We start from the raw sequence: 22,622 nt of genomic DNA on the forward strand, positions 1-22,622 counted from the left end.
GAATTTAGATGGAAGGAAACACTTGTCTGTTAATAAGAAATATTTAGTAATTACTCACCAATTTTGAAAAGATATGTTCCAGCGGGAAGCTGCAAAATATCTGTATATTTACATAACTTCAAGAATATTGGTTTCTCAAAGTGTCCAAACACCCTAAAGCAAGAAAAAATAAAGCTACATTACAACACAAATATTTTATTCTATACATGTAAAAGTTTGAAGCATCCAAACAAGTTGCTTCATCAAAGAATGAAATTTTAACATAAATATTGATAACGATAAGATGTAAATTTTCGCTACACTGGTAACATTTGTCACTACTACAACTATTCACTTACGAATTTGGTACTTGATTCCTAGGTGGATGATGGTAGTGGCCACCACAAGTAGTAAAACAACAAAAATCAAATTTGCTCATAATAAAAGTACATGTTGCAGGTGCATGAATATGTGATTATAATGATTAATTTAGTTCAAATTAGGGCTGACTCATTATTATTTTGAACTGATACACACACTGACAGCAATCCTCTTACAGATTTCCAAGCTTCAACACTGTAACAATTAAAAATCATGTTTGGAATATTTATAATCATCATAATATATGTATTCTATTGAAATTATACCACATCAGTCTATTAGAGTTTTTGCTTTACGTCAAAGAATTGTATAAGAGATACAATCCAAATATTAAAGCAGCTATCATTCTATTATGATATTAACATGTTTGTCACACAATGTTGGTGCAAAATTAAATAAAATTATGCAATTTGCATAATTTACAGGATATTTACATTCCACAAAAACATGCTGCTACATTTTTAGGGACCCTATATCTGGACTCCGCAAAAAATATTATTAGTCAATATCAATGATTAAATTTGAATCAATACCTTTCAATAACAATACACTGGTATAGGAATTGGCTCAGTCACAGTTGAAAATTTTTTCATGGACTATCGTAGACATTAAAATACAACATGTTGTTAGGTAGATTAGTACAGTGTTTCTCAACTCCCAGGCCACAGCCTGGAACCAGGTCCTGGCACTAATTATACCAAGCCACAAGAGGTTCTCCTCAAATTTGTCACTTTAGATAATGCAGCAATTTTCATACTGGAAATATTCTTAACTGAAATTTTTCACTGTTCAAAATGCAACATGCTAATGAAAATCAGCACTTAACAAATAAGCATATAATGTTACTGCATGAATGAATGAAAAGGTAATTACGAGAAAAATTGTTGAAATCGGGTCATAGACTACTAAAAAATATACCAAGCCGTGGTCCCACAAAGGTTGAGAACCACTGGTTTAGAACTTACAAATATACTTTTATGCTAACCACTTCGTAACATACCTTATACTTTGTAACATGTATAGAGCATCAGCAGGGACTCGTCTGTCATCCTTCCCACTCACTTCCTCCTGCAAGTACTCTGCAGGTGGCTCCAACACCTACAAAACAGATTTACAAAATCACTATTACATTATATTGAGAGAAGAAAGGAGGAACAATTCCCCTATTCAGCTTGAACCACAATCAACATGATCAGCAAATTCCCAAAGGCACAATTGTAATATTGCTAGATTGTACCTGCATGGTTGTTCGAATCGCACAAACTGTACATTCAGTCCTGATTAGCCTATCTGAGCATAAGATGTACTTGAAAGGAGCTTCAACAATATTTCTTGGGTCACTCGTGACAGTCAGAAAAAATTAATGATATGTAAGTGCAATATAAATGATGTGGATATACAGATATGAATTTCTTTTACCAATGTAAAATTTACCATATCAACTGTTCTGATGTAAAATTATCATCTAAGGAACAAAAATAATTCATTTACCCCCTTAATGTAGGATTCAGATGGGATTCACAGTAAAATAAGAAACCACACATTGACATTTATTTTACAAAACCAAGGTATACAAATTGTAATAGAGACGGCACAGAGTGATGAATCCCTACTCTAACTGTACTGACCAACATAGACATAGCACCATATCAGTAAAATTTCAGGTAATGTTAAAAGATCCAATATTTTAAAAAACAGACTTTAACTTCCTCATAATTCTGCCATTTTCTTATTACTATGAATACAGATGAACATTTTTTCCTGGTGTTATAAAATCACTGTCTAAATACAGTTTTTACTTCAAATTAAAAAAAAAACACTGGGGTGATCCAGTGATACATGTTAATTAATAAAATGAACATTTGCAATATATATCAGATTGTTATTGGTAACAATAAAATATCATACAGATCCATTCCTAAATTATAATTTCATATAAAAAGTAAAAAAGTAAAGTGCTCCCCTGTGCTTAGCACCATGCCATGAAGGGGTATAGGGGGTGTGGGGGTAACGCCCCACACTTTCTTGATCCGGTCGTGAGTGGGGGTGATGTGATCAGCATCATGCCCCTGACTGCCTTTACCCCCCAGGGTATACATAAAAATAATAAAATAACAAGAGTAGAAGTTATTTACAAACTATTTACAGAAATAAACATTAAAAACATTGCCAATTTTGCTGATATACAAATATGCTGTTATAACAATGACCCTACTAATAAATAGAAGAAAGAGTGCAACGAAAGAGAAACAAAAACTATATATTAGTAACTGTGTGCAATAACTAGTTTGTGAATATGTATTCCACCTTCTAATGATAGTATCAAGTAGCTTAAATTTTCTTCTCACCTTATCAAAGTACAATTCGATATTCAGTGTGAAAAACACAGAATTAAAAATAATACAACTTGAATTGTGCTTTCTTTACATTATCTTGCATAGGTGTGATACTCCAATGTAAACAGAATTAATAATAATAATAATAATAATAATAATAATAATAATAATAATAATAATAAAAAAGAAAGAAAAAAAGGAATTTTATAAATGTAATGCCCATCTACTAACCCTTAACTGCACTGGAGTTGAATCCTTTTTCATTTGCAACAATCTCTTTGCAAATTTCATGACTAATTTACGCTTCTTCTGAGCACTCCGGACTTGACCAGAAATAGATCTAACCTGTAAGGAAAATATATCTGCCTTTAATACACAGCTATCTATGCTTTAACACATAAAATAGATTTTAAAACAAAAAGCATCATGAAACAGTTACACAAAAAATGTGAACCAATAAGGCTCTACAAAAAGTGATTGAAATATAGCACACATATCTGACTATTCCTTAGTGTCAAAATAGTTCCAAATATTCTCAATAACACTGACTTCCTGTGCTTGTAAAATCATATTTATAAAATAGGAAAGTTATATGCAAATAATAATACAGTGCATCTTACTATTCATTTTTCTTAATCTGGCCTGTACTATAACCGAGTATCATACAGTAATTTTCCTAAGACAGTTAATGTGCGAAAGTCTCAACTAGCAGAAGAGAAATAGTGCTACAGGTATTTTATACAGACAGTAACCATGATCCTTCATAAGAGTGTTCTTCAACAAATATGTACACTTCAATTTAATTTACGGTCATTACTATTATTGTCATGTGGTATGCAAAAAAAATCTAAATATATAAAAGTTCTCCACCATTTACAAATGAGTTTTGGACACAATAATAGCATTTCAAATTCCTAACAAAATCTTGACTTAGGTCTTTAAAAATCTCAATTTAAAATAATGTTGAAACTAGTGTTTGAAATATGAATATAGCGACATATAATCGAATAATTTATTAAATATGTAGAGCCTGAACATGTATAAATTATTCATCACACTATGTTTAAGATAGTCATGATGTTGTAAATTTCATCAAATGTACAACATAGATGACTTCAGTTAAGAGTAATTATTTTTATTTTTTCTGTTGAAGGTAATAAATAAATAAATAAGTATGTATTTATATGTTATCCTCTTGTATGAGTATACAAACCTTTCTTAACATTTTACGCCCATAAAATAATACTTTGTCTCTCTTTCGAAACCGAGGCCTGGTTCCAACTCCAACAAATTCCTTCACTTCTGGCAAGAACTCTGAAAAGCACAATATATGAGAATCAGTACTAAGCAATTATTTATCCCTCTTTACAACAAATATTACTTAAAAATTTACAAAAATAAAAGGAATGCCTTTCCATGCTTGCAATTGCTGAATTACTAATAAAACAATAATAATATGTGGATTCACCGATTGCAAATAAAATTATTGGTGCATCTGCATTTTGGCTATTTGCACCTATCACACTACATGGGGCCTAGACCAATACCGTAACTAAAATCTGTTTGAGGACCCCAAAAAAATTCCATTCCCTAATTAAAAGCTGAGGATGTATAGAGGCACTCAGCATAACGACGATACAACGCCACAGAGAATTATACTAACTGGAGGTCCACATGCCATAGGCTTGTTGACCTACATAAATGCAGTTTAGCGAGGTATTCTACATCAAATTGTTTTAAGTCTACTTCATGCACAGATAGGATAATAAGAACTGGACCTACAGTTTTAAGTAGGATCCAAAAGACTATGTGCCTCCAATGGGGATCAAATCCAGTACCCCTTGATTACAAGGTGCCAGCATTACCACTATGCCATCAGGGAAACAAAGGGGAACACTAAGTGGAAGAGGGCTACAATATAGTGCATATATTTTGTCTGCAATGGCATAATTTCTTCAATCTTTTCTGGCATTTTAATTGCTAAAACTTGTTTCCTCTTCATGGCAGACTGTCTAAGGCACTGAAAAAATTCAACATCAAAGTGGCACGTAACCCAACATTCCACTGAACTTCCAAGAGGTATTTCCTACACGAGTCCCACAGCATGGCCATGTGGTTTAAGGCAGGGGTGTCCAACTGGCGGCCTGCGGGCCGCACGTGGCCTGCGATGTCTTTTTTTGCAGCCCGCGAAACCAGTTTGCAAATACATTAATTTTATGTATTTTTATTAAAATACATTCTATTTTATGGATTTCCTTAAACAACTGGCGTTTCTAACAGATATCATAGGTCATCTGAATGAACGAACTTGAATCTGCAGGGAAGAAACCAGCTGGTGTCAGATTTAATGGGAAACATAAATGGGTTTCGTAATAAACTGAAGATTTTCAACGTTACTTTGCAGAGGAATAACCTGGTCCATTTTCCAAGCTGTCGACGGCTAGCAGAAGTTGAAGAAACACTGGACTTCTCTGAATTCAGTGCAAATATTAAATAATTAATGGATGAATTTGACTCCAGATTTAAAGATTTTAAAGTACTTAAAAGCAGCATCTAGGTATTTAGCAATCCTCTTGGCGTTAACATCGAAGAATAAGAAGCTTCTCTCCAACTTGAATTGTGTGATTTGCAAGGCGATGTGTTCCTTCAAACTAGGCAAGAAAAGGGGTCAGAGTTTTTCAAATACCTTGCAAAGGAACGCTTTCCAAACCTACGTAGTTATGGGCAAAGAATGACATCCATGTTCGGCAGCACATACATGTGTGAAAGTGTTTTTTCCTCAAGGAAGTTCATCAAGAACTGCTACAGAAGTCGACTGGTAGATTCTTCACTGCATCACCTTCTGAGACATACAGAAATTGAAGTTGGCATTCCAATTTTAATAAAAGAAGCAGATCGGCCTCAATTTTCACATTGAACACTTATATGAAGGATTCTTATTTGTATGGTGTGTTTTTAATTTCTTTTAATTCATCCGTAAGTATTGGGTTCTTGTGAAATAAATTCTAATTATACAATTTTGATTTGTGATTCCATTGTTTATATTGCCTCATTTGAGAAACTTAGGTCATGCAAAAGTACTACATTTTCAGTTCAGTACTTACAATTTTTGTAATTTTTTAGTCCTCCCCCCCCCTTCAAAAATGCGACCCGCCGATCAACAGCTGGATATAATTTTGGCCTTTGGACTTTTTGAAGTTGGAAACCACTGCTTTAAGGCATCATGCTTTGGGCTCCATATACGGAAAGCATGCAGGTTCGTCTCCTAGGGGAAGTGTAACAACTTTTCTCTTGAGATTTCAGCCAGTGTATGGGACCTGTGGCCACACACAGGAAATTGGGGAGCTACGAATGAATAGCGTAACCCAGTCATGAAAAGCTACAACTGGGGGTTCATCGTCATGACCACACGTCACCCCGTAACTGGTTGGCTGATCTCCATCTCAGGTGAGAGTGAGCAGGATCAGGTGGGAGTGAGGCCAGCAGTTAGTAGGTAGGCCCGGGCCCCCAATGGACTGTTGCACAATGCATTCGTCTATTTCCTATATGAACTAGCATCCTCAGCATGTACAAGGTCATGAACCAATGTCAGCTCAACTACATGGACGCACTACGGCAGGGTGTGGTGAACACTTGAGTAAGACAAAGAGGAAACACCAAAGTCAGACCTTTCACAGCACATAAGCACCCCATGTCACACCATCTCCACAACCACAGTGCTCAGCATATTTCCTCATGGAGAACATAAAGAAACCGAAGCAATCTTTCAGCAGAACACAACACCAAACATACCCTACTTGGCATCCTGTACTCTGTAAAATGCCAAAAATTACCGAAAAGGAAATGTAGAATCAGAGCAAAAACTCCAACCCAATAGACAGGAATCACAATGCAAGGAGCAGCATGACATAGGCCTATCCTCCAGGACACTGATTCTTATATATCAACTGAAAATATTTTCTAACATTATGTTACGAGCGTAGCTATTAAAAAAATGTTCCAATTATAATTATTCCTCACATGAATATCTGTATTTTTTTCATGCATGTGTCACAGTATCTTGTTACTTCTAACCATACTACAGAAGGTTGATCCGTCTGTGTGTGTCCAATTTTGACGTCTCACCTACTTTAGGAAAACCACGGGACCACCAGCGGTTGCCCTCCATGTGAGCACCATGGGTCCAGGCAATAGCCCTGCACCGTAACTTCCATTATAGGAGGCTCCGTTGAAGTACAGGAACGGGAATCTTGAGCCACTCCTCCTGGCAGGCTTTCCAGAGGCCACGGACAGTGGTGACACGACGAGATGCAAGTGCTCTTTTCAATAGGCCAAACCTGGAAAAATCCATGGGACTGGAATCAGGTGACTTCACTGGTATGTCCTGGAAGGGAATAGCCTGGATGCCGGTGTCAGCCACCATTTGTTGCAGAAATCTCTGTGTAGAACGATATGTATGTGATGAGGCCTCATCCATATGCACACGGACCTGATTTATTGCATTTCCATACAAACTGGGCAGATCGTCTGTATAAATTGGTGGTAGGATATGTTGCTGATGAAATACGGAGTTGATTTTGCAGTTTTTAGGCACCTGCCGAATCGTTAACTTGCCTTCATAGCAGTATCCTGCGACAACCAGAAATCCCTTCGCGAAACTTGCTTTGCACTGATGGATGAAGTCAGGACGGGTTTTTGCATCTCGTGGGGTGTACGTTATGGCTCTAATTTTGCCACAATCGGATAGATAAATCCATGCTTCATCGAGTGTGGCAACAAACTTCCACTTTTCCCCGGATAGATGGTGTCCGTAGAGACACCTGCATTGAGTCTTTCTCTCCCTCAGATGGGCCGCAGTGAGGAAATATCCACGACTTTTAAACACCATCCGGAGCTTTAATTTGTCACGTAGGTTGCGGTTCACAGTTGACTGTGCCACGTGCACTCATCTTGCCATCACACGTTGCGTAGGAGGGTTTTCCTGTAGGGACATTCGGCGCAACTTCCGAGCTACAGGTGGAGTCACCAAAGTACACGGTCGCTTTCTACTCCCCTTTGTGGGTGAACGAAGTGGTGGAACGTCGTGGTGTTTATGTCGATTAATTATGTTCTTGATGGTCGTTAACCCCAATGCACATCCATTCTCCCCGCACTGTTTTTGAATCTGTGTCACGAAAAACTTGGCGTGGAAAAGTGCTACGACGTAGCCTTCCCAAAATCGGTTCACCTTGGGAGCCATGATGCACACACCACACACACGCGAACTTGGCTCGATACTAGAGGTCTTTGGCTTTCTCCTGCTGTTTGAATCATTCACATCGGTCGATTCTGTGAGCAGTGGTGAAGGTTTAAAATCGGACACATATAGACGGATCAACCTTCTGTATTCTTTCTACTTACGACCTCCCTAATAGTGATAACATAGTTACCTTGTTGGCAAGGAGTCCTGGGTTCAATACCCAGTGGAGGGACACACGTGTTTCAGGCCACACTTTAAACTGTAAGTCCAGTCTCGATTAGCCTATCTGTGCATAAAGCAGCCTAAGCAAAAACTCTTTCTACTTATTATTCTACTATTGATGGTCTTTCACAGTGGAATTCTTGGAATGTTTTGTTCTTACTCAACATAATTGCAACAATGAGGAATGATGATACATAAAATTGTTACAATAGAACACCCAAACCCAACCCGGGACTCAAATCATGGGAGTGGAACAAAGAAATCTGTAAAAACAACATATCCAAGTGACAGCATATAATTCTTAGACCTTTCAGTTTTGACAGCACTGGTTGAGCTGCTGCAACAGCTGTTTGTATTTCATTTTTCTGTCCTGAAAGCATACTTATAGATAAATGCATCTTGTAACCTCGATTATTCATTCGGTCTTGGATACTTTTACAGTGCACGATTATATTTAGCACAATGGTCAATGAAGTTTCATAATTAATACTGTAACAATGTATAGGAAGGTGGACACAATACATTACCTTTGTTTTTCCATTTTCGTAAAAAGATAGCAATGCCAGTCATTATAGTAAATATGGCAAGTAGCACTCCAAAAAATATCTGAAAATAAAGAAAGAAAAATAACACTTTGTAATAATTTTATTCCTCAATATTTGAACATTACAAAAAAAATACTAACATATTTGAATATTTGGTACATCTTGATTTGCAGCCAACACTTCAGTGATACATCTTCTAAAGTCATTTTAATATAATAGATGTACTACATTCAGGGAAGACAAATACAAATTTGTCACCTGAATTTTCAAATCCAGTTACATGGAAATTTCTATTGCTTTTTTTAAACGAGTACAGTATATGTGTTTTTTATCATTATCAGATTAATGAACATGCCATTATAAATATTTGCACTGTTGCTAGACAAAATCTGCAGTGATATGGTAGAGTCACCCATATACACTGTGTTTAAAAAAGAATCATCCGATTTCAAAGTCATTTAACTCGGTAACCGTTCGCTAAAACACATCGATCAACATACTGTTAGGAAGAGGATATTCATGAGTTTCACATGATTGCCGGCTGGTAGCAGTATTTTTAGTTTTGTCTACCCCTGTAGCTATTATTGAAATATATATTTCCAAGAAAATTACAAATACAGCAGAGCATCGATTATTCAAATACCGATCAACCGAAACATTGGTTAACTGAAAGCGTTCCAGCCAGCAAATTCAAACAATTTTGGACTTCTTTTCCTACTCTGTAGGCCTACTTTACTGTACTACTTTATGTAAGGTATGTATTTGTAAGACGTGGGATACAAAATATATAGTTTTGTGCTTAATATCACTGTTTCTGTTTTATATTGCTCCTATGACACTGGTACAACTTTTCTCGTAAATGATCAGTTATCCGAACACCCTGAATTATTTCGGATAATCGATGCTCTATTGTATATGTATTTCTAAGATATAATGTTAATGACTAATGGTTCAAACTACAAGAGGATGGGTGGGTGATTCACAAACTAGCTTCAAATATTTATTTATTTTCCGTTTATTAGATCATAATGTGTACAAATGTACATGATGTTGAACAGGTGAAACCATTTACAATTACATTTAAAAACTAAAATAAATTAAACTTTATGCATTTACATGAGCAGTATAAAATATAAAATTCAAAACATGTTAAAACTATTACAGTATGACTACAAGGTGTGGCTATTAAAAAACACGACTGGTCATCTTGTGGCAATGTTAGTAGGGGAGGAGGGGCGAGAGGTGGAAGACAATGACTTTGAAGTGTGATGATCCGTAACGCTCTAACAGTTAGTGTGCTTGTGAGCTCTGTAAGAAATGGGCGCTGGGTGATGATGGTGGCTGAATCATTTTAAGTTGAAAGATTGAGCAGCATGTGAACCTCAAATTCCTGCAGGAATTTAACAAAATGCCAACAGTGTACTACGAGAGATGTATGGGCGGGAACAATTCCACGTAGCTTACATACGTCTTTGAATGGCACAAAAGGTTTAAGGAGGGGAGTTAGCCCAGCCCAGTTTTTCCATGTGTTTTTTTTTTTTTTGTTTTTTGAGAAAATGTTGTAAATCTTTGCCTTAAATACTTGTGAGGTTCTAAGATTGTAAATTTTTTTAAAAAAAACTTGAAGAAAATGCTTAGCAGAGCTTATAATTCTAAAAAAAATTAAAGTAGTACAAGTCACAGTGGGTATTTCAGGCTATTTTTCTCAAACTGTGCTGGAAAGGGACTTTTAACTGAAAAAAGAAGAACATGTATCCAAGAAAAAAAAGTATTTGAAATTTTTAGATAAAACGTTTTCATTGATTGATGTAGCATAGTTGAACAAAGCTTATAATTTTGAAACACGGTAGCACTTTGGTTATCAGTCACTTGCTTATGTGGGGAAACCAAAGCCATAGTGTTACATCATAGTTTCATCTGTGACGAGGATCAATTGATACAATAAATTTTGGCATGTTTAAAACATTACAAAGAAGAATTGAGTACATTTTACTGAAATGTCGTGAAAGAAGAATAAAGTTAATTATGGCATAATTAAATCGCAACACGCACTGATTTTTTCCCCTCATCATTATGGAATTCTTGCCTATACAGGATAAATGTTATTTATGTCTGCTTAGGAGATCTATACCCATGTAAGTTGTGCACTCTCATAATCTACCACAATTTCATTTTTTTCTCCCTTTCTATTTTAAAGGGTGTGGGGTACTCAAGTAAACACAGTGTATATGTATAATTTCATATTTTGATCATTTTTGTTATTTTCAAACCATTATGTAGACTACAGTTTTTGAGCTTTGTGCACAAGACTTACAGGAGGATTATGACATTACTTGCACTAATAGTTGACAATAAAATTATCGAAATATAGTGCATGATTTAGGAGCATGAATTGGTGTGGATGGACATATATTTTTACACTCTAAATTTTAAAATAATTAGGTAAAATTATTTCTGCAGCTAGAAAACTTGATAGACTGCAATGGTACTACATTTGAGAGAAATTGGACAATGTGTTGGATGAAAAACTGATTTTCCCCATGTGGCAGGCTCTATACCATGCTCTAAATTGCTTTGTTTTGTTTTCAAAACTATCTGGAATATATTTTCGGAGTATACAGAAATAAACTAAGTAATTTTAGAAATTTTATCAGTCTGCAATTTTGCTGTAAACTTTTAAAATCATGTTTCATAGTTTTGGAGAGGAGTGGTGGTAAAATCACAAACATTGTATTTATGATAACTGCCATAAATGTAAAGCTTTTGAGTTGGAATTTTTAGTTGCAAATTAAATTGAAGTATTGGTCTCACACTGTATTTGAAAGAAATGGTCACCATATTTGAAGACCGATTTAAGACACATGTAAGAGCTTTAAATTATGCTCATATTTGACTAGGTTACATTCTCATAGATTAAGAAACACAAGTCTCAGCAATGTTAGGGCATCACTTTACCTTTAAGTTTTTTAAAAAAACTCTGTAAAATAGTCTGTGGTTTAGGAAGGGTGGGGCCAGTCACCAATTTTGAGACCAAGATAACTGCAGCCAATTTAGAGGTTTTTAGCTGGAATTCATATTGCAATTAGATACAGCCCAGGAATGATTTTGTTTTGCATTTGCATTTGTTCAAAGCATTTCAAGGCAATGGAGGAAAAATGGATTTTTTTATTTGCTGAGGTAGCTCCAAATTCTGATGACCCTTTTAAATCTCTGCCTAAACTACATTTTTGGAGATTAAGAAAGAAAAGTTACTCTTAAAAAGTTTAGGGCATCACTTAAGCTGTAGCATGACAATAAATGTTTTGAAATATAGTGCATGTTTGGGGAGCGTTAGGAACGAAATTGGGAGTCGCTAACATTTTGACCATAGGAATTGCCATTTTAATAGCAGCCAGATACTTTGGAGGACAGATGTGGTACTCCATTTGAACGAAATCAGCCAAGACAATCGAATATGGCAGACCTTTAATTTTGCATGGTTAATACATGGAGGACATATTAATGCTTGAAACATCCAGAAAAATAATGGGAAAAGACAACTGTGAACAAACTTTAATGAAGTGGATTTAAAAGTCAGCTACCTTGTGTAGTATAGTAAAGTTTTACACACTGTGCATGTATGGCTGTTAGGGTGGTGTGATCACTGATTGTTGCATCAGTTGTGTGCACGTTTGCTGGATAGCTTAGCTTTGTGGTGAACAATTGTTCCATAAAATGGAAGAAAACAACTCAGGTCATGTTTCACATAGCTACCAATGGCCCTACATCAAAATTGAAACTTTACAAGGAAAGAACCCAACTGAAATTCACAAAACTTTGCTTGAAGTGTGTGGAGATAGCAGTGGAATGCTAGTTTCCGTAAATAAAATGTTATTAGTTTCTTCCACCTATAATTAGGTGACAGAAGAAAAAGCACTGGTTATAACATATTTTGAACTCCCTCTGTAGTCTGGTTGTTGGATACACAGAAATATGTGCCTTAGGGAATACAACCAACTCTGGAAACTGATCACAAAGCAACAACATTAACCAATACACAATTCAGGAAGAGTAGAATCATACTATTGGTCAAATATTTTAGAACAGAATATTTTTAGTTAATTTAGTTTAATCATTTGAAAAGTGTGAGACTTTCATTATCAATTCGCAACTATGTTAACAGAAATATTAAATAGTTTTTGATTCAGTCAACTAAAACGATACAAATGTTGAATTTTTTTTAAAAACAAAACAAAAATTGAATGTTCCTATACATTACTACCAGGGGAAAATGTATTTAGAATTAGAATTTCTTTATTCATGGGCGAAGTTCAGCCTGTGGCTGCTCTAGGCCTACCACTTAACCATTGTAATGTATTTGATTTTTAACATAGGACTATATATTTTTAAACATAACCTGAAAAAGAAAAAAAATTCAATTAGTGGGGTCATGATTAATTGGGTGTCATAGAGTCCAACAGTTACTCAGTACTACTACATCGAAGTTTTGACTTGACTATGGAAACGTATGTGGAGGAAACAGCCAAATCTCTGGAAGATCAACACCTGGATGCTGCATCAGGATAATGCAGCAGTTCACAACACCCTGTCTCTGAAGTGGTTTTTGGCTGATAAACCTATTCCAGAGCTTGATCATCCCCCATACTCACCAGATTTAGCCCCTTCTAACTTCCTTATTTTTCCGAAAGTGAAAACTGCCCTGATGGGAACCCATTTCGAATCCGTGGAAGCAGAGAAAACGACAAGAGTTGCTGAACAAGGTGACAGTTGCAGAGTGGCAACATTGCTTCGAACAGCTGCAAAGGCGTATGTAGTGGTGTGTGGTCAGTGAAGGTGATACCATCTAATATGTATGCGTTTGTCAGTAAAGGAATTTATACCATCAGTCGTTTCTAATAGACACATCTTGTATGATACATGTTCTAGATGGAACAACACTCTATTATAATGTTATAGTATTTCTAGTAATTACATAGTATGTTCGAATACATAAAAAACTTTCTTACAGTTTCACAAGTTAGTAATACATAAGGTAATAAAAATGCAGTGGAACCTCGATATTATGTTTTTCAGGGGACCAAGCTGCGGAAACTTAAAATATCGGGAAAGTTTATAACATCTTTCTACGTTGGGACCAGGAACATAAAATCGGGATTCCACTGTACTCTTACATTTTCTTGGCTCCTTGTGACGATTATATTATATTGTATGGAATACAAACTTCAGCATTTAATTAAAAACTGTTACAAGCCAAGTATTCATAAGTTTTACTTATTGGCTAATTTGCATTTTTCTTATTTCTGGTTTGTGTACTTTCTGCTCATACAAAATTTCTAGTTTCCTATTTTATTATTAACTGTAATCGTGAGATTACAGCTACAAATATAAGTTTCATAACCACCATGTAAGACCAAAACCAGGTACCGTCGACGGTCCGTACCCCCGCGATAAGGTGATGATTTTTGTGTCATTTATGAAGATTATGTTCTATACGAACGATTTGTTGTTTTTAGCTTTAGATGTATTATAGTGGAGTAATGAGAGTTTTTGTGATGGGACTATTTATGACGTCATTTTCATTGTTGCCATCAGCATGTGATATGAAGGAACATGTTGTTATGTTATTTGTGTTTTGTAACTTGGAGCCGTGTTGGAAATATCTGAGATTGCAGGTTGGCAATCCTGGTGTCACGTCGGGCCACGCAAGATTTATTGCAGACGATGTTTCGGTTCATGTCACATGGTACTGGGATATTGTTTGCCAGGTGGACATGCATTTTTACTGTGGTAAGTATCGACATTTTCAGTATCGTGGCATTCTTCAGCCGTGAGCCGGAGACGTATATTGTATATCCGTGAGTTGCAGGAGGATGGTTTAAGTGACCGGTAAAAAGAAATGTGTCAAATGCAGTGGACGATATCACAGGAATGTATGGATGAAGTTAAAAATACGGAAGAGAGCATTAAAAAAAATCAACGTAATTCTCGAGGGGGTAGTGGGTCGACGGCCCACTTAAAATCTGGCACTGACGTCACGCACGGGTAGCCCCACAAACCATTCACGGATAGCCCAACGAACCATGGACAGTAAGGTTAGGTTAGCTTAGGCAAACATAGTTAAAATTTGGGGTCGTGGTAATGTCAGGATACGCTAGGAGTGTTAGTTTTGCTGCTGTTTGGGAATTTTTTATGGAAAAAATGAGCAATAGTAGTACGGAATAGGAGTTTCTTGTGCTTACCCGGGTCATGCTTTGCGATCAAATATCTCCGTTATTTGTAGTTTCCTAATGCTGGAACCACTTTTATATTACGTGAAACGTTGAAATGTGTCTATTAAAAAAAAATCGACGTACTTCTCGAGGGGGTACAGTGGGTCGATGACCCCCAAAACCATCACTGTACCATGATACAAGAAGATTGATGACGTCTATAAATGTTTATTTCATTTTTTAAAGTCCACTTCACAAGTTTCTACAAGCCCCGAAGTTGCATATCATAAATTCAGGAGTAATCAACTACTTAGGAGTTATAAGTCCTCCTATCACCAATTTGGAGAACAATTTTTCTGTAACAAACATACTGACTCTGTACATATTTTAACTATGTTTTTCCAATAGGGAATTTATCCAATTTGTTTAAAATTTGGGATACTTACTAATTTGGGCCTCGTAATCACGAATCTGCACTTAAAATTTGGCGCTTATTTGGGGGCAGGTGAATCCGGCAAATTTCTAACATGCCTTTAACAGGGACTCTATAGATATAGGCAGGGCCGCGATAGCGGTTGGGGGCGGTAGGTCAATTACCCCAGGGGCGGAGCCCGGAATCGGCAGGAAATTTGGAAATCGAGGGTGTGGAAATAAGAACTTAATTTAGATTATTTTGCTATTTCCACGTGAGTGCCAAATTTTGACTGCAGATTCGTGATTCGGGGGCCAAAATTAGTGAGTATGCCGAATTTCAAACAAAATGGAGAAATTCCCTGTATTGTAAAATCGCTCCTAGAGCAGTTTCAATAGGGCAGGGATCATTTATTTTACTCTTTAGAATTAAGAGTATACTCTTGAATGTGGTATGAACAGAATGAAAAAGTTCTTCAAAATGGTTTTGACTCACTTTTCCATGGTTGGGCAAGCATTAAAAACAACTGTTGGCTCAGCATAATACCAGCTTCAATTTAACATCCAATGTAAACCCAACTTTCCTCACATGAAAACTGTACTTGGCCCAACACTTTTGTTTACTTGGGAGTCAATTTTCACTCCAATTACTCATCCATTCCTAAATTATCTTACATGTGACACACAAAACTGTAATTGTGTATGAAGAAAAGGTGCGTGCAACATATTATTGAAATGAAGAAATGTACAAGAAACTTTTGTATATCTCTTCGCTTACAGGGTCAGAAATGTCCCTGCTATACCAAGGGTGGGGCTATATATCACCTTATCCGTTAGTGTTTCACAAAATCTTAAATGGGGGGGGGGGATAAAGCCCATAATTTAGATAAAATGTTATTCCGATTACGTTTTATTGTAGCTTCAAAGGATTCAAACAACAAAGATAAGAGCTCAATAACAAGATAAGCGAAGGTCGTTTACATGCCCGCTGAGCGGTAATAAAAACAATGTTGGCGAAATACTTTCAAGCCCGCATGAAAAACTACAATTAATTCTAATGTTATCAGAGTGTTCTTTATAATGTACTTCATAATTTGTCTTTTGTTTACGGCAAATCAACCCTTAAAACTTACCTCACAAACATGAACAAACACTATACACAGTTCTATTGTTTTTCTTTAAAAACCACATCTTCAAGTTCGATCTTTTATGTTAAGCTGACATTCGAACGGTCATTATTAGGTATTTTATTAGGAAAGTTCGCTACAGAAATGAAATTATAAAAATTATTAAACCAATATACATAAATAATAGATCGTCATTAATTTTTTACAACAGAGCAATTTGGTAGGGTACTAATTACCTGATTCTCTGCAATGTGGTTTATCCATTCCTTTATTGTAACCGATCCTAAACCGTGGTTAATATGATTAATTAAGGTTGTGACTTCCATTTTACTTGTTAGTTGCCATACGCTCAGCAGCTTTTTGTCTTTCGTCCGCCGACGATTCTGCTAATCACCTGCGATAATGCGATTGCGCTATAGCGCAAGAGTTGCCATACATATAATTTACCACCTAAACTTTACATTTTCTCCTATTTTCCTTATTAAAAATTCGGCGGATACAGGATTGTGAGATTGACGTTGAAAATTTACAACGAGTAATAATAGATGTCCTCATAATATTTAACACGTACTTTTTCAGTCTACTTAGCAATATCTTCTCCCAGAGGTAACAAAAACACAGATTATTTTATGTCGGTAACAGTGCCCCTAAGTGTGCAACACTGCAGTAAACCATAGACATCAATTCAGTAGACATCTGCAGCATAGTTCCAAGGTTGGAATGGAGATTAATGGAGAATTACTAGGTTGAATCCTCTAGCAGACGAATTACGTGGCAGGAGCAAATTTAACGCTTATTCTTACTGCTGACACGTGCGTGGCAGCAGACTCGGCCTTTTAATTTTGGCTAAATGCCTACGTTGTTAGGTTAGGCAGGCTAGCTATGTATGCACAAGGTAGCGAAACTGTTGTGCGACAAGAAGGGCCCGTGATTTACTGTAGAAATCGAAGCTTCTCAGTTCTTTGTTTCGTACCTGTTCGTCCTGTAAGTTTGAGACTGGTGGAAGCTGCAAACTAATAGGTCTGAATACACAATGCGTGATTTTGATCATGGCGTTATTTTTTTTCTCATGCGATACAATTCATTGGTTTGTATAACTTATTGGGAGAGGAAATTAAATAATAAAATAAAAATTATAATAATGTGGTATTACATTAAATCAAAGAGAAAATATTTCTCTGTGATTAAATAGATAGAAACCTATATTAATGGGCCTGGTATAAGGAAACTATTGTAGGTGGCAGCACCCTTGTTGTGTCCCTACGTTTTTGATGGACATTTGTTCTCCCATTTAAATACATGGGGAATTTATGTTGAACGTGCTGCTATTACATTAAATTCCAAGTCTAATTTCATCTTAAACTCAGAAATTATGTCGGAACATGATAGGCAAATAATCAATGCTGTGAAACTAAGTATTCTAATAAGACGATCATCAACAACATTAAAGATATCGGAACTCAAAAAAGCCTTAAAATTTGCACAGCACTTGTTAATGTCATTTGCAATTTTCACAATTTAAGTGCTATATTGTTGTGAATCCGGTAAAGAATAATACATAATAATTCCGCACCACTGTACTTTTATTTTTATAGTTGTTATTAATAACTGATTTTTTTTCACGTGATCATCAGTAGTGTAAAGTACAATACAACCAGGACAAGAAAGGATGAGCCCCTCTCAGGCAGATTTGCCTACACTTAAAACAGACTCAACATGCCCATATGAGCTTTTTGCTCAAGTGTGGAACCCTGCCTAATCCAAGATTTTTGTGAAAATGCCCTCGGGAAGTTCCCGTGAAATGATGAGCCCCCTCAGATTGATTTGCCTACACTTATAAAAGGCACTTCTGTGAGATTGTTGTCCATAAATTTGTTAAAAATATGCCCCTCTTGATATTTTCTTTGCCCACACCTAAAACTAGGCCAAACGTATTAACACACCCACCCACACACACACACACACACACACACACACACACATCCACCCACACACACACACACACACATATACACCCACACCCACCCACATACACCCACACCCACACACACACACACACACACACATACACCCACACCCACCCACATACACCCACACACATATACACCCACACCCACCCACATACACCCACCCACACCCACCCACATACACCCACACCCACCCACATACACCCACACACATATACACCCACACCCACCCACATACACCCACCCACACCCACCCACATACACCCACACACATATACACCCACACCCACCCACATACACCCACACCCACCCACACACACACACACACACACACACACATACACCCACACACACACACATACACCCACACCCACCCACACCCATCCACACACATACACCCACACACATATACACCCACACCCACCCACACACACACACACACATATACACCCACACCCACCCACACACACACACACACATATACACCCACACCCACCCACATACACCCACACCCACCCGCATACACCCACACCTACCCACATTATGAACCCACATATTGCATCATGTTTTGCAACAAATTATTAGACACGTGTTGTTTTCTGATTGGTTGCTTATGACATAATGTGATGATGTGTTAAATTCTGATTGGCCTATTGTTTCAGATGTTTTCAATGCGGTCCGTGCTTAGGGTATATAAAGAGATTTTGCATTGCATATCAGCCAGTATTGAAAAAGTTGTTGAAGAGTAAGGGTGTGTTGTTGCAGTGCTGCTCATATTTTTTAAACACAAAAAGATTGCAGATTTGTATAAATTGAATTACAAATCTATTTGATTTAATATACAGAATTTTTAACAACCTGTCATAGGTTTATTAAGTATAGAGTTTTGATTTGGACCCCAAGAAATTTTATATAAATACCAAAGCCAAAAATATTAACACACATACACACATGCACACACACACAAAATATACAAAGCACAGTGCTGAACCCAGCTGATATTTTTTATCCAGCATAGAGTTTTGATTTGAATCCCAGGAAATTGTATATAATAAACAACAACAAAAATGCCAAGTCAAAAATATTGTAATCAATGCAATAAAAATATATCCATCCCCAATTGGGTTAAGCACCAAATGAATTGTAATCCAGATAAAGGCAGAATTATCACAAAAATATGCCCAAAATGCCATAAAGAATATAGCATAAAATATTTCACTTATCCTTGTTCTGCACAGTCATCAACATTTCCAAATAAAATTGAATGGAAATATTTGTGTGATTGCCCTGTATAATTTAGATTGCAAGGCCATATTTTGTAATTTTCTAGACCAGGAGCTAGACCCTATGCACCAGAAACAGGCCATAAAATGCCTCTCCAAAATTATGTGAGCATTTGGATTTGATATATCTGGAAATATCCCTTTTTTTTTCAAAAAATGTTTGCATCTTGAATCAACCTGCAAACAATATTACATGTAAGGCTGGGCTATCTCAACAGCAGAGGCATGCAGCTTAGTGGTTTCCTGCACTCACACTCTGTAAATACATTCCATGATTTTATTATTCTATTAAAGCACCCAATGCTGCAATTTTTAAATTTTTGCTGAAGAAGATACATGATTATCTCATTCATGTTCAACATCTTAGAGCTGTATGCATCAAATATATGCCTATTGTGATTGAAATCTGCACCACTATACAACATCCCACTATCTGTTGTAACAAATTCTGCCCTATGGAACCTGTCCAGATGCATCATCAAAAATCTGAAATGTTTCCAGTTTGAGCTCTGATTTGGAGCTCTGATTCTCAAAATCATAGAATCTCCCCACACTTGTATGATTTGAAAACCATCCCCCATAATAGGAAGAATCAACACAATAATAAAAAACAACAAATTGCCCTACAACTCTCTTGCAAATATTATACTTGTGGCACTCAAAATCAGAGATATATCCCAAATTCAAACATTTGAAGCTCTGGGTGCTGCCCAGTGCCCATTGCAACTCTGTCTCATTGTTGATTGAAAACACATCATATTCTGAGAGTGTTGAGAATCTAATTTTGAAATCAGGAATAAGTGATTCAGACCTAATATATTTTGTAACATTTCTTCTGTCAAAAAATGTCATGTGGCTCTGGACACAATCACATGTATGTATGTATGTAGATATTCCTAAATTAGAGATATGTTAAAATTTGAAGATTTCAGAAAATTGCAATTCAAAGGTTCAAAATATCTCAAATCGTGAAATTTTATCTTCAGGCTCAGCAAATACAGAATAATCTCACTTGGATTCATAGGACTTTTGATATAATCTTTTTCCGACAAAATCCGGACCGGAAAACACTAAGCCTGTATCTGTGGTCAAAAATTCAAAATCATCAAAAAATTTCAGATAAGTGTCAGGAGTCAAATGTTTCCAGTTTTGAGATATGTCAAAGGGGATATCAAAACAATACAATGCCTCAAAATATTTTGTTGTGAGCCAATAATCTTTCCGGAAAAAATCAGAACATCCCACAAACAATCCAACAATCCTCCTTTTGCAATATGTACACATATTTTTTCTTCTTGCCCAACATGCCCACATGTATGCACCCAAATTCATGGTTACTGTCAAGTACCTACCTAAATTCTGTCTCATTTCTAACTGCAAACACATCATATTCACTCAGGGTGGAAAATGCAAGCCTAAACTTTTCCACCAGTGATTCTGATTTTATATATTGTGACAAATTTCTTCTCTCAAAAAACCCCATGCCTATACCATGCCTGTAATAATGTATGTATGTATTATCAGGAGTTTAGAAACTGTACAAGTTCTGCCTGAAAAAAATACAAAACAAGCTCATTCAGGGATGTTTTGTGTACTCAACAAGATCCGGGTGGAAATCATCTGTACTGAACTCCCCAGGCCCGTAGCCAGGAATTCTTAGTAGGGGGGGCAAAGTCAATTCTTGAGGGGGCAATTTTTTAATATATTATTTCGCATTGGCATATATAGTGGGGTACATAGGAGGACGCGTTGCCCCCCCCCCACACACAAAGCAATTACTAACCGGAAAGGAATGATATTGTGAAACTCCAACGAACAAAAGAAAAAAAGTCTAACATCAAATATGTATAAAATTTAAGATAAATAGGCTAATCCGGACTGTGTCTACTTGAAATTTAAGTGTGCTGTCACCGAAAATCGAATCTGAGGCAACTAGATTGCAGGTCGATAATGTTAATAGATGATTAACACGGACCAACTTTATAAATCGTGCTTCATAAGTTTTCCCTCTAGTTTCCAGTATGCAAGATTTTTACGTATAAACGGATCTAACAAAAATTCAATAACACCAATGTGTTGTCTTAAGCAATAAAATTCGAATAAAATGAATAATAGTGGTTACATATTATCTACACTTTGATGGATACTGTAAAAATTTGTAACGTACAACGTCTGTTACATTTTTTGTACATTAAAATATGGGTCTCTTAGGACTACCACGGATCCTATTTGCTTCAAAGGGGAGACTCTTACATCACTACAGAAAATGTTGGCTTACTGGTTACGTTAACCAATTTGCAAAATATTGTGTGAATTGTATTATTTTATTGTTGAAAACACATTTCTTTGACACCCGACAAACAAATGGGAACCCCTTGATTGATCAATGACTTCTTGAATTACGGTGTCATTTCATACTAATTTGTTTACAGGGGAATTTTGTATCCTCTTTACATTATAATAAAAATGTTCCTTTATGACTATAATATGAAATCAACTATACAGTGTATAAGGGGCCTCCTTCACCTTACTCTATCCTTGCTGCGTGAGGTCTCACCGATACCTGTCACCACCAAAGCGTACAAACCCCAAATATCAGGTTTTTTTAATACTGATACTGGTTTCTGTGAAAAACAGAATGGCTTAAGATGAGTAAAATTAGGAAAATCCACTCCACAGCAGAAGAGTTGACAGAATGTTTTGGCAAAAAATTAGGTTATAAAAAAGGCAAGGTCTCCTGTATATAGCACCGTGCCATGAAGACACATTTAGGGGATGTGGGGATAGATTCCCAAACATTGAAGGTGATGTGATCAGCACCATGCTCCGGCAGCCTTGACACTCCAGAGTTACCCCCAGGTACCCATTGATTTGAGGCTGGATGAGCCCCAGAGCTGTTTTATGCCGGACAAGACCGGAAAAA

At 36.4% G+C, this 22,622-nt stretch overlaps 1 protein-coding gene across 2 annotated transcripts in view; it reads right to left on the reverse strand.

Annotated features, from left to right (window-relative positions):
* Positions 1 to 16,872, reverse strand: part of sws (patatin like phospholipase domain containing sws) — an 82,168-nt gene extending 65,296 nt beyond the window's left edge. For both annotated transcript variants that reach the window (XM_083110052.1, XM_083110051.1), the window contains exons 1-6: positions 16,686 to 16,872; positions 8,685 to 8,763; positions 3,910 to 4,010; positions 2,928 to 3,041; positions 1,361 to 1,458; positions 59 to 153 (exon numbers count right to left, since the gene is read on the reverse strand). In XM_083110052.1, the coding sequence (XP_082966178.1) occupies positions 59 to 153; positions 1,361 to 1,458; positions 2,928 to 3,041; positions 3,910 to 4,010; positions 8,685 to 8,763; positions 16,686 to 16,775 (577 nt within the window). In that variant the 5' untranslated portion in view covers positions 16,776 to 16,872. The remainder of the gene's footprint in view (positions 1 to 58; positions 154 to 1,360; positions 1,459 to 2,927; positions 3,042 to 3,909; positions 4,011 to 8,684; positions 8,764 to 16,685) is intronic.
* Between the last annotated feature and the right edge of the window lie 5,750 nt (positions 16,873 to 22,622).

The sequence above is a fragment of the Lepisma saccharinum genome, chromosome 23 (assembly GCF_977018435.1).
Source record: "Lepisma saccharinum chromosome 23, izLepSacc3.1, whole genome shotgun sequence".
NCBI lineage: Eukaryota > Metazoa > Arthropoda > Insecta > Zygentoma > Lepismatidae > Lepisma > Lepisma saccharinum.